The 12500-nt window shown below is 40.5% G+C and overlaps 2 protein-coding genes across 2 annotated transcripts in view; both read right to left on the reverse strand.

The window, feature by feature from the left end:
- Positions 1–1111: 1111 nt before the first annotated feature.
- LOC135110476 (uncharacterized) lies at positions 1112–2804 on the reverse strand. The gene is made up of 2 exons (XM_064022833.1): positions 2676–2804; positions 1112–1992 (listed from the first exon to the last, which is right to left on the reverse strand). Exons 1-2 carry the CDS (start codon positions 2676–2678, stop codon positions 1567–1569), a joined length of 429 nt encoding a protein of 142 aa, XP_063878903.1. The 5' UTR covers positions 2679–2804; the 3' UTR covers positions 1112–1566.
- Positions 2805–10131: 7327 nt separating this feature from the next.
- Positions 10132–12500, reverse strand: part of LOC135110120 (uncharacterized) — a 3466-nt gene continuing 1097 nt past the window's right edge. The window contains exon 2 of the mRNA XM_064022076.1: positions 10132–11904. Coding sequence (XP_063878146.1) covers positions 10399–11904 — 1506 coding nt within the window. The 3' untranslated portion in view covers positions 10132–10398. The remainder of the gene's footprint in view (positions 11905–12500) is intronic.

Below are 12500 nucleotides of genomic sequence, written 5' to 3' on the forward strand. Positions count from 1 at the left end.
CCTGGACAGTGCAAGGTGACGCAAACCTTACCTGCTTTTGTTTGGCGAGGTGGTGATTGATGGAGTAGTGGTTAGATATCAAGGTCTTTACTCCCCGTCTCCATCGCCCCACCCCTCCCCCGCTCACCCATGTCACGGAGAGGAAACACGAGGACAATGGGCAAGAATTTGGTAACATTAAGCCACATTATGGGTTTGCGAAACTTTTGTAATGTACGTGTACGTGTGTGTGTGTGTGTGTGTGTGTGTGTGTGTGTGTGTGTGTGTGTGTGTGTGTGTGTGTTTGTGTGTGCGTGTGCGTGTGTGTTTGTGTTTGTGTGTGTGCTTGTGTGTGTGTGTGTGTGTGTGTGTGTGTGTGTGTGTGTGTGTGTGTGTGTGTGTGTGTGTGTGTGTGTGTGTGTGTGTGTGTGTGTGTGTTTTACAGACTCTCTCTCTCTCTCTCTCTCTCTCTCTCTCTCTCTCTCTCTCTCTCTCTCTCTCTCTCTCTCTCTCTCTCTCTCTCTCTCTCTCTCTCTCTCTCTCCATCTATCTATCTATCTATCTATCTATCTCTATCTATCTAAATATCAATCTATCTATCTCTTTCCACCAATCTATCTATCTATCTGTCTATCTATCTATCCGTATATTTCTTTCTTTTTTTTAAATGTTATGTAACTTTTTAATTTGCGGAACTGTCTCTTAGAGTCTGTTTGAGTTAAGAGGAAAGAGGTTTGAGTTAAGAGGACGAAGGTAGATTTTGAGATGAGGAAGCTGAAGTTAAGAGGGAAGAGTTTAGGGACTTAGTTGTGGGACTTAGAATGAATGTGAAGGAGCTTTGAGTTAGAAGGAAGGATGTAGGAGACGAGAGAAAGGAGAGAAAAGGAAGCTTGAAATTGGAAAGGATTTGAAAGGAGCTTAGATTTTAGAAGAGAGAGGGTGGCCATATTCAATCTTATATTACAGACGCACACGAAATGTTTCTTTACTTATACACAAAAGTAAGGAAGTTAACCATAAAAAGAGACAGTTTTCAGTGATATCCCAGTTTATATCATACTCGTACTTATCCACGCTATGCTGCTTTATTCCCCCAAAAAATAAAAAAGGAAGTAAAACATAAAAAAGGGGATAATTTTCAAAAGTTTTATTCATCACCAATATTTCATCTTTTTTTTTTTGTAAACAGTAAAAATACATTCATTAAAATTAAGTAAAGCTTGAATCCAGACAGACTTTGGCATCAGCCTTCTCTTTTAACTCACAAACGATAAACAGACTGTCAGTAATCAGTGAATTGATGAAACAGACAGTCAGTAATCAGTGAATTGATCGAAAGGAACGGCACCTAAGCGAAGGAATACGAGAATAAGACAGAGAATAGACAAAAAAAAAAAAAAAAAAGCACAAGGAGAGAAACAAAAGAAATCCCTTTTGAAAAAAAAAAAAGAGAAAGAAACAGGTTAATTCATACTATTTCACCAATAAACTTTGAAAACACGTCTCAGAAATCCCTCATCTCTTTGAAAGCACGTAGGGTCGATGTTTTTTTTAGTGTTTTTTTTTATACAAATTAATACTTTTCTATTAGTGTCCGTATCCGTAGCCTCCATAGCCGCCATAGCCGCCGCCATATCCACCACCATAGCCGCCATAGCCGCCGCCGTATCCATAGCCAGTGTTGCCATGGACGCCAGCATTACCAGGGCCGCCGAAGCTGTAGCCGCCGCCAGGAGTCTTCAGGGTGTAGCTGATGTAGCCGCCGCCGTAGCCTCCCCTGCTGCCACGGTAATGCCCGCCGAAGCCATACCCGTTACCGTAGCCGCCGCCATAGCCGCCACCGTAGCCGCCGCCATAGCCGCCACCGTAGCCGCCGCCATAGCCGCCGCCATAGCCGCCACCGTAGCCGCCACCGTAGCCGCCACCGTAGCCACCACCATAGCCGCCATAGCCAGGAGCGGCGTAGGCGGCAGACAAGGCAGCGCAGACACAAAGAAGAATAAGTGTGGCTTTCTGTAGAGAGAAACAAGTGCATCCTGAAGACGGAGTAGCTTACGCCATATGATAAAAAGGGAAAGAAAATAGGAAAAATACTGATGATGACAAAAAAAAAAAATAAATAAATAAATTGCAAGTTACGTGTTCCAGTCTTATATCATTACAAGAAACAGACAGACAGACAAACAGACAGACAGACAGACAGATAGACAGATAGATGGGCGTAGAAGAATCATACACACTTGTCCCTCTGTTTTCACGTCACTGTGTTTCACTGTATTTACTGTAGGTCATGTCACTGCAACTCACCGGTCATTGTGGTGGCTCATGTCAGGATTTTTTAGTGATAAGTCTAAAAGTCACATCATCATTTCCTTTTATTTACATCTTTTTTTTTTTTTACTCAAGTTGATGTTGCTTGAGTTTTTATTTCAGTATGTGAGATCATGAGGTGTTCTTTTCTACTTGCGTGTGTCAATTAGTACTGTCACCATACACGTCATTGTAGAAACCATAAGTCACCATAGAAGTCATTATAGTCACCATAGAAGTCAAAACAACACCATACACCACCATAAGCCACGTCATTTCATCATCACTCAATCATAAAGTCATAATCACCAGCGCTCTTACTGTTCCTCCTCCTACTAGTACTACCACCACCACCACCACCACCACGTGCATGCTCGCCTCTTTACCATGGCGGCGAGGATGTGCTCTGGACGGAGTCGGAGGAGACACTGAAGCTGCCTGCCCCCTGGTGCTTCTATATATACGTGTGAAGGTTGAGTGAGTGAGGGAGGAGGCCACACAAAGGTGCCGCCTCTCTCCTCCCCTTACACCTTTGCGTCACTTGCGTTGTTGCCCTCTCATTGATGCCCGTGAGAAGTGTGGCTGTGTGTTGTTGTCACTTTGATGGTCTTGTTCTATTTCGTTGTGTGAGAAAGAAAATAGAAGGTGATTTTGTCTCTAATGGTGCTTTTATGTCTTTTTTTTTGTGTGTGTCTTTGTTTCTCTTTCATTCTTCCTTCCTTTCTTTCTTTCTTTCTTTCTTTACTGTGTGTTTATGGTTTATTGACTTGTTTTTTTCTCTTTTTCTCTTTCTTTCTTCTTTTATTTGATTTGGTTTTGGTTATACTTCGTTATTTTGTGTGTGTGTGTGTGTGTGTGTGTGTGTGTGTGTGTGTGTGTGTGTGTGTGTGTGTGTGTGTGTAATTGTTTTTTTTTCCAATTGTGTCTTTGTATTACCGAAATGCTAACACAGCCATAATTCTCTCTCTCTCTCTCTCTCTCTCTCTCTCTCTCTCTCTCTCTCTCTCTCTCTCTCTCTAGACCTATGAATTAGTAAAAAAATTATGAAAACTCACAAGTATTCTTCAATATGCCCCATTTCATACATCTTCCATTTTGTATTATACACTGCTTTCATTTGGTGTTGTGTGTGTATGCATTTATTTCTTACATCAGTGGCGTATTACACATTCCCAGTAAGTGAGTCAGAAGCAATCAAGATATTACTGGCCCCGCACAGAGGATGAAAGTTGTTTTATTGATTATGTTATTTAGTTTTCCTCCCCTTCGTCCCGTTTTCTCCCCTCCCCCATCCTCCCCACCTATACCACCGCTTTTATTTAAGTGGAAAGTATAATTCCATTATGCTCTTGCTTCTTCTAATTATCATTTTTCTTCTTTTATTCTTAAGGGGTAGTAGGTATTCCCACCATAACCATCATCACTCCCATTACCACCTCCACCATCATTATCGCCACCGTCACCATCACTACCACATGAACTACGGCAGCAGCGGCAACAACAACAACAACAATAAGAACAACAACTATTATACTACTACTACTATTACTACTACTACTACTACTACTATTACTGATAATAATATAATAATATGTATTATCAAAAAAAGAGGAATGAAAACAATGGAATATAGAAAGGTACAAGAGAGGGAGAGAGAGAGAGAGAGAGAGAGAGAGAGAGAGAGAGAGAGAGAGAGAGAGAGAGAGAGAGAGAGAGAGTTATTGTCTTACGAATCTCAAAGAGTAATTTTGTCTTATTACGATAGAGAACATAAAAAAAATGTGAGACGCTGTGTCACCTGTCGCCGCCACACCCACCTGTGCAAGAGAGAGAGAGAGAGAGAGAGAGAGAGAGAGAGAGAGAGAGAGAGAGAGAGAGAGAGAGAGAGAGAGAGAGAGAGAGAGAGTTCTGGCAGCAGTTATATCTTGTATAAAAGTATATAATTTAGGAGTTTTCTTTTCAATCTCTTATCTTTTACTTATTTATTTTTGGGGAGGGAAAGAGGGAAGAACAGCAAAAAAAAAAAAAAACGAGAAAAGTAAAGAAAAACTAAGTAATTATGTAACATGTATGAGAATAATGTAACAAGTAAGAAACTGTACGCTGAATTTATCTCTGAAACACACACACACACACACACACACACACACACACACACACACACACACACACACACACACACACACACACACACACCACCGTGGGAGAGGGAAACACTCTTAAACGTGGAGGAAAAAATATAAGTTAATTAAATGAATGAGGTTATTACAGGTAAATGACAGGTATTACTGACCTGTTAGCGAGGTGAAGGTGACTTAATTATCATACCTGTGCATTAACTGACGCTTCTGTTTAGTGTGAAATTGTCTACCTGTCTCTTTGTGTACCTATTTGATTACCTCCTACCTACCTGTTACCTTCCTAATTATCTTTTTATCTATCAGTCTGTGTATCCATCCATCCATCTAATCATGCATCTATCTACTTTTCTATCTACCTGTTTGTCTCTGTCTATCTATGTGTTTATCTATCAGCTCTTTTTTTTTTGTATTTTAATGTTAATCTCTTTTATCAAATGTTTTTACCGATCTATTAATCTACGTATTTAGTTTATGATTTTTGTTTCAGTTTGTTTCTCTCTGCAGGTTTAAAGTGTTACAGTATAGGGTGTATATTACTGTGACCTTTCGATTGTAGGCTCATGTGTTTATTCATGTAGCAAGTCTGTATTGCATGTATTATTTCTGTTAGGTCTATTTTTTGGTGTATTTATTCAATTTATCATACTCTTGTAATTTAGCAACGCATAATTAACAGAATATTTTTTTGCTTGGTAATCTCATTTTTCTTCATATTTTTTCCATATGTTTTTATTGGTTTAAGTATTTTATCTAATTCTTCAGTTTTTTTTTTTCTCGATAATAACACTTCCTTAATTTATTACTTGCATTTTTTTCTGTATTTATTTCCATCCTTCATTCTTCCATTTTTTATGATTATTTTTATCACATTATTCTTTTGCTGAGAGAGAGAGAGAGAGAGGAGGAGAGAGGAGAGGAGAGAGAGAGAGAGAGAAGAGAGGAGAGAGAGAGAGAGAGAGAGGAGAGAGAGAGAGAGAGAGAGAGAGAGAGAGAGAGAGAGAGAAAGAGAAAATCTCTCTCTCCTCTCTCTCTCTCTCCTCTCTCTCTCTCCTCTCTCTCTCTCTCTCTCTCTCCTTAACTCTCACACTCTCACTTCACTAAATAAAAAGCTTCAAGTTTTTTTTTTCTCTTTTTCTTCGTACTTTTTTCTTTTTTACTGCAATTTTCTTTGCGACCTGAAAGCAAGTGTCACTTGTAGGAGAGTGACAATATTAGGCCATGATTACTTTGTCTCCTTCACCCTCTCGTTGTGTGTGTGTTGTGTGTGTGTGTGTGTGTGTGTGTTCTGGTCTTGTTGTTGTTGTTGTTGATCTTTTTTTTCTATAGTTCTTCTATCGGGTTATTTGGTTTTTATTATTTTTGTTTGTCTTTCTTGCTTGATCTTTATTTTTTGTCTTTCTTTTTATTATTTCTATTTTTTTTTGCTCTTTTTACTTTTTTATATTTTTTTATAGTTTTGTTTTTGATGTGAAGTATTTACGTGTGTATATATCCTGTATAATTATCTATTTATTTCTTCTTCTTCTTCTAAACTCCCCACCATTCTCTCTCTCTCTCTCTCTCTCTCTCTCTCTCTCTCTCTCTCTCTCTCTCTCTCTCTCTCTCTCTCTCTCTCTTCCTCCTCCTCCTCCTCCTCCTAGTGTCGAATGGGGGTCCTGCAGCGTCATTGGAAAGTATTCTAACACCAGCTCAAGGTCGTGCCACGCCGGCACGCCCTCCGTTTTCATTCATCCCCGTTTTCTGTTCTGCTACAAGGGATACTTATCTATTTTTCTCCCATTGCTTTTTTTTTTTTTTTTTTTTTTTTTTTACGGTGTCTGACTCGGCGGTATTTCGTTTTCTGTGTCTGCAGCTCAGCGTTGTTTGTTGGTTGGTGATACTCGTCTCGTAAACTGATCTATTTTGTTTAATTTTATTTATTTTTAATTTTATTTATTTTTTTTTATTTTTTCACGGGGTTGGTATGAGATTTTTTTGTTTTCCTTACGTGATTTTCTTTCTTTTTTGCTGTTGTTTGATTACGTGTTTTTGTTTGATTTTTTTGTTTACTTGTGTCTTTTAGTGTAATTGTGACGTCTATTTATTTATTTTTTTTTTTCCAGTTCTAAAATGTCATCACCAATGACAATTTTTATTAAATTTTCATTTAGCTTCTGTTTGATTACGAAGTGTTTTAAGATTTCAAGTTTGCTGTTAGATTATCTTTTACAAGTTTTCTAATTTTCATTTATTTATTTATTTATTTTTTGTATATGTGTATTTTTTGTTTCCAAATAAAATAAAATTTATTTTGTCATTGCTGCTTTATCTGAGTTAATTAGTATCCCTTGTCTTCGCAGGTGTGAGTGGCTGAAAAGGCGACGTAAGTAGAGTAAGTACCATTACCTGTTGTTTTTACAACTTTCCACTTTTGATATCTAAATGCCACAGCTTTTTTTTTTTCTTTTTTATATTATATTAATGATCTGTGTGCATTTTGACTTTCTATCAGTACTTGCGTTTTTTTTTTTTTTGTAACTTACTTGTCATTTTTTATATATTTTTTTCATTAGTACGATTGTTTTCCTTTTTATTTAATATTTCATTGACCTGTGTTGGTTTTATTGTTTTTTTTCTATGAACACCAACATATTTTCATTTATTTACGTATTTTCCAATTTCTTTGCGTGCGCAGTGACTGTTTCAGAAGGTGAATATTTGTCAGGTTTTCCTCATTGACGATGACTTGATACATCTACGAAAGTCTGCCCTCAAGCGGACATTGGTGCTCTTTGTGTCACACTGCACTTCGTTTTCTATTCGTTTGCGTTTCTTTTTTTCTTTGCGTACCCTCCGTGTTCTTTTCTTTTTGTGATACGTCCATTATTTTTTTCCCTTTCTTTCTCTTCGGGAGAGAATGGAGGCGAGAGCTGTGCGTGGCTGTTGTGTGTGGGAGTGAGGAGGTGAAGACGAATTTGATTTGTTAGACTCTCTGGAATTGTATTTAGGTTTATCCCTTAGTTGTTTATTTCCCACACTCTATTAATGAATGGCTAGCAAATTCACTCCCTTTTACACACACACACACACACACACACACACACACACACACACACACACACGCACACGTCACTGATCATATCCTACTTTCCACGGAACCAGAAGAGGCCTATACACTTCCTTTAGACCTACTCACTACACCACACACGCTAAATCACACGATAGGCCGCTAAATTAAAGTTAAAAAGGGGACTTGCTTTGTCACGAATTTGCGAAACTAGGGATTCTGTGGAGTTTCGTTAAGCAAACAACACATAGGCAGGTGTAAACAAAGGAACAGAAAGGAAGACAAAGGACGTACTAGTGTCTTACTCCAGCCATGCTACGGGGAATTAGGCCGGCGTGATGATACAATGTAAGAAATGTTAGTTACTTAGAGCGGTGTTACGGTGTGTCACGGTGTTTGCAGCATGACCATTAGAAGGAAGAGATAGTGCAAACAAAATAGAAGTAAAATTGTGAGTAAAACATGAAGAAAGGAAAGAAAAAACGGAAGATGATTTAGAGAAAGAACACGGAGAGGGAAAAAATAAGAATTTGAGAAGCAACGATGATTAGAAGAAAATAAAGAAGAAAAAATGGAAGATAATGGTGAAGAAGAGAAGGGAAGAACAAGGAGATGAAGAATAAGAATCTGAGTGACAATGATTGGAGGAAGAGATCGTGAAGGTGAGTCCCGCAACACCTCACTGTTCTATATTCAGGTTCCGGACTGGTGAATAATGAAATACAAGCAACTATTTTGAATCAGCTTTCCTCTTCCTCTTCTTCTTCCTCTTTGGTGATGCTCCCTCATTCCTAATGTACTGCAGTTTTTGAGTTACTACTACTACTACTACTACTACTGCTACTGCTACTGCTACTACTACTACTACTACTACTACTACTACTACTACTACTACCATCCACCATCTTGATATCTTCCACTAATTAAAATAACAGTTCAGTATATATATATATATATATATATATATATATATATATATATATATATATATATATATATATATATATATATATATATATATATATATATATATATATATATATATATATATATATATATATATATATATATAGATAGATAGTCTGGTAGATTGTTCCTGTGACTTCTAACCTCATTAGCTCATACAAAATACACAAGATTTTAGAATAATTTCTTTAAATATAAAACACACTGCAGTGGTCCTTGAATTAACCTGTGTCTTTTGTTTTTCAGTATGTTTTTTCGTTATAATGAGCAAACTAGCTTCCTTCATATTTTCTTAACTAAATTTATAAAGCTGGAAATGTGATTAAACGATGCTGTTAATGAATATACAAAAGAAGAAGAAGGAGAAGAAGAAGAAGAAGAAGAAGAAGAAGATGAAGAAGGAGAAGAAACGTGAGTATTATGTGTTCTATATCTTTTAATGTTTTTCTATTTCATATGTTCTATATCTTTTAATCTTTTTTTTGCTATCTCAAGGTATTATTATTTTTTTACGCGAGTGTATCTTACAAAAGTAAATTTCTCTGTTGTTTTTTGCAACACTGGCATTTCTAAGGGGAACCAAAGCAGTTCTAGAAAACCTTACTGATGTGTGGCTTCCTCTCCTTATACAAGTAACACTGCAACTGTTACCGTCGAGTGTGGCTCAGTAGTGCTTTCCCTTAAGGACACAGCAGTTTGTTGACACTTTGCCAGTGATCCTTTCGTCAGCTGTCTGTCCTTCGTGTTTCAATAACTTCTTCTTCTTCTTCTTCTTCTTCTTCTTCTTCTTCTTCTTCTTCTTCTTCTTCTTCTTCTTCTTCTTCTTCTTTACATTCTTCTTCTTCTTCTTCTTCTTCTTCTTCTTCTTCTTCTTTACATTCTTCTTCTTCTTCTTTACATTTTTCTTCTTGTTCTTTACATTTTTCTTCTTCTTCTTCTTCTTCTTCTTCTTGACATTCTTCTTCTTCTTTACATTCTTCTTCTTCTTTACATTCTTCTTCTTCTTCTTCTTCTTTACATTCTTTTTTCTTCTTCTTTACATTCTTCTTATTCTTCTTCTTCGAATTCTTCTTTTTCTTTACATTCTTTTTCTTTACATTCTTCTTCTTCTTCTTCTTCTTCTTCTTGTTCTTCTTGTTCTTCTTCTTCTTCTTCTTCTTCTTCTTTTTCTTCTTCTTCTTTTTATTATTATTATCATTATTATTTTTACCTTATCTATCACCATCATCACCACCACCATCGTCATTAGCCTTAGCGATATGAGGATTTGGATCATTATCTACGAACCTGTTAAAATCTCCAATATTATTATTATTATTATTATTATTATTATTATTATTATTATTATTATTATTATTATTATTATTATTATTATTATTATTATTATTATTTCTAATGCTCTCCTGCGTCATTCTGTGTACATTTACATGTTGATTTATCTTAATTGTGTCCTTAATTAGTTTCATGTGTGCCCTGACTCACTCTCTTCATTTTTTTCTGCTTTTGTATATGTGTTTTTATTTAGTATATATATTTTTTTCTTTTATCCATTTGTATCGTTTAGGCAACTTTTTTTGTTTGATTTTCTTCATTCTTTGTACAGGTTTCTTTCATTCTATCTTTTCTTTTCCATCTTTCCTTCCTTCCTTCCTTCCTTCCTTTGTGGTAGTGAGTAAAAGATTGTAAAAACAGTAAAAGAATATAATGTATTTAGCAAACACATATACACAGTAATTCATAACTATATGTACAAGAACAGGATTGTCAAGGGAAGTGGATTAGTTTTGTGGGTGCGTGTGTGCGTGTGTGTGTGTGTGTGTGTGTGTGTGTGTGTGTGTGTGTGTGTGTGTGTGAGAGAGAGGATGAAGCATTTATTTTTTCTTGTGATCATTATCTTCATCCTTCATTATCGTGTTTAGTTTCCTTGCTGGTGCTGTGGCTGTCATTCCCTGCCGATCACTTGCCGTAGCCGCGTGATCCACCGGAGCCTCTACCTCCTCCATTCCTGTTTTTCAAGTTGAAATTCACAGTTGCTTTGGCTACGTATCCATTTCCTCCTCCACTTCCTCCACCCGATCCTCCTCCACCGTAGCCTCCACCGGAGCCTCCTCCACCAGATCCTCCTCCACCGTAGCCTCCGCCGGAGCCCCCTCCACCAGATCCTCCTCCACCGTAGCCTCCGCCGGAGCCTCCTCCACCGGATCCTCCTCCACCGTAGCCTCCACCGGAGCCTCCACCAACAGATCCTCCTCCGCCGTAGCCTCCACCGGAGCCTCCTCCACCGGATCCTCCTCCACCGTAGCCTCCACCGGAGCCTCCTCCACTAGATCCTCCTCCACCGTAGCCTCCGCCGGAGCCTCCTCCACCAGATCCTCCTCCACCATATCCTCCACCGGATCCTCCACCTGATCCTCCTCCACCGTAGCCTGCACCGGAGCCTCCTCCACTAGATCCTCCTCCACCGTAGCCTCCACCGGAGCCTCCTCCACTAGACCCTCCTCCACCGTAGCCTCCACCAGAGCCTCCTCCACTAGATCCTCCTCCACCGTAGCCTCCGCCGGAGCCTCCTCCACCAGATCCTCCACCGTAGCCTCCACCGGAGCCTCCTCCACTAGACCCTCCTCCACCGTAGCCTCCACCAGAGCCTCCACCAGATCCTCCTCCACCGTAGCCTCCACCGGAGCCTCCTCCACCAGATCCTCCTCCACCGTAGCCTCCACCGGAGCCTCCTCTACCAGATCCTCCTCCACCGTAGCCTCCACCGGAGCCTCCTCCACCAGATCCTCCACTGTAGCCTCCACCAGAGCCTCCTCCACTAGACCCTCCTGCACCGTAGCCTCCACCGGATCCTCCACCTGATCCTCCTCCACCGTAGCCTCCACCAGATCCTCCTCCACTGTAGCCTCCAGCGGAGCCTCCTCCACCAGATCCTCCACCATAGCCTCCACCGGAGCCTCCTCCACCAGATCCTCCTCCACCGTAGCCTCCACCGGAGCCTCCTCCACCAGATCCTCCACCATAGCCTCCACCGGAGCCTCCTCCACCAGATCCTCCTCCGCCGTAGCCTCCACCGGAGCCTCCTCCACCAGATCCTCCTCCACCGTAGCCTCCACCGGAACCTCCTCCACCAGATCCTCCTCCGCCGTAGCCTCCACCGGAGCCTCCTCCACCAGATCCTCCTCCGCCGTAGCCTCCACCGGAACCTCCTCCACCAGATCCTCCTCCGCCGTAGCCTCCACCGGAGCCTCCTCCACCAGATCCTCCTCCGCCGTAGCCTCCACCGGAGCCTCCTCCACCTGATCCTCCTCCACCGTAGCTTCCGCTGGAGCCAGTACTGACTGCCGTGCCTCCGCCGTGGCCTCCCGCTCCTCGAAAGGTACTGGAGGAGAAGCTGCTGATGTGAGGCCTGCCCAGGGAGGGCGCCAGGAGGAGGGCCGCGGCCAGGGCGACCACCGCCAGCCTCTGTGTGGAAAGGAGGAGTATTGGCACTGTTCACCACCACCACCACCACCGCCACCAATACTTTATGAAGTAAGAGTTTGTGTCAATAAGTAAAACGAAGTAAGGAAAACGAAGAGGAAAAACAAGGAAGGAGCGTCGCTGGAGTGTGAACAGGAGGGGAGGTGGTGAGGAAGGAATCACTGGGGAGGTGGGGAAGGGGTGGGGGTAACTGTTGTGTCATCATCTGCGTCTGTCTGTTCATGTTCCATGATGTGCTGAGTCATTCTCACCACCACCACCATCGCCACCACCACCACCACTACCACAACTATCATTATCATCATCATCATCATCATTACCATCATATCACTTGTGGTATATTCTAATTTCAGATAAAATGGGTAAAATGAGTAGAATAGGAAATGTGTGTGTGTGTGTGTGTGTGTGTGTGTGTGTGTGTGTGTGTGTGTGTGTGTGTGTGTTGTGGAAGACCGCAGCAGGAGAGTAGTGAGAAGGCGATGTGGGGTTTGTGGCTTTATGGCTTAAATAGACTCGTCACAGTGTAGCTTATCTCAAACTGGCTTTTAGAGGGCAATGCATCTGCTGTTGTTTGCTCT

This window comes from Scylla paramamosain, chromosome 20 (genome assembly GCF_035594125.1).
Source record: "Scylla paramamosain isolate STU-SP2022 chromosome 20, ASM3559412v1, whole genome shotgun sequence".
In the NCBI taxonomy this organism is placed as follows: domain Eukaryota; kingdom Metazoa; phylum Arthropoda; class Malacostraca; order Decapoda; family Portunidae; genus Scylla; species Scylla paramamosain.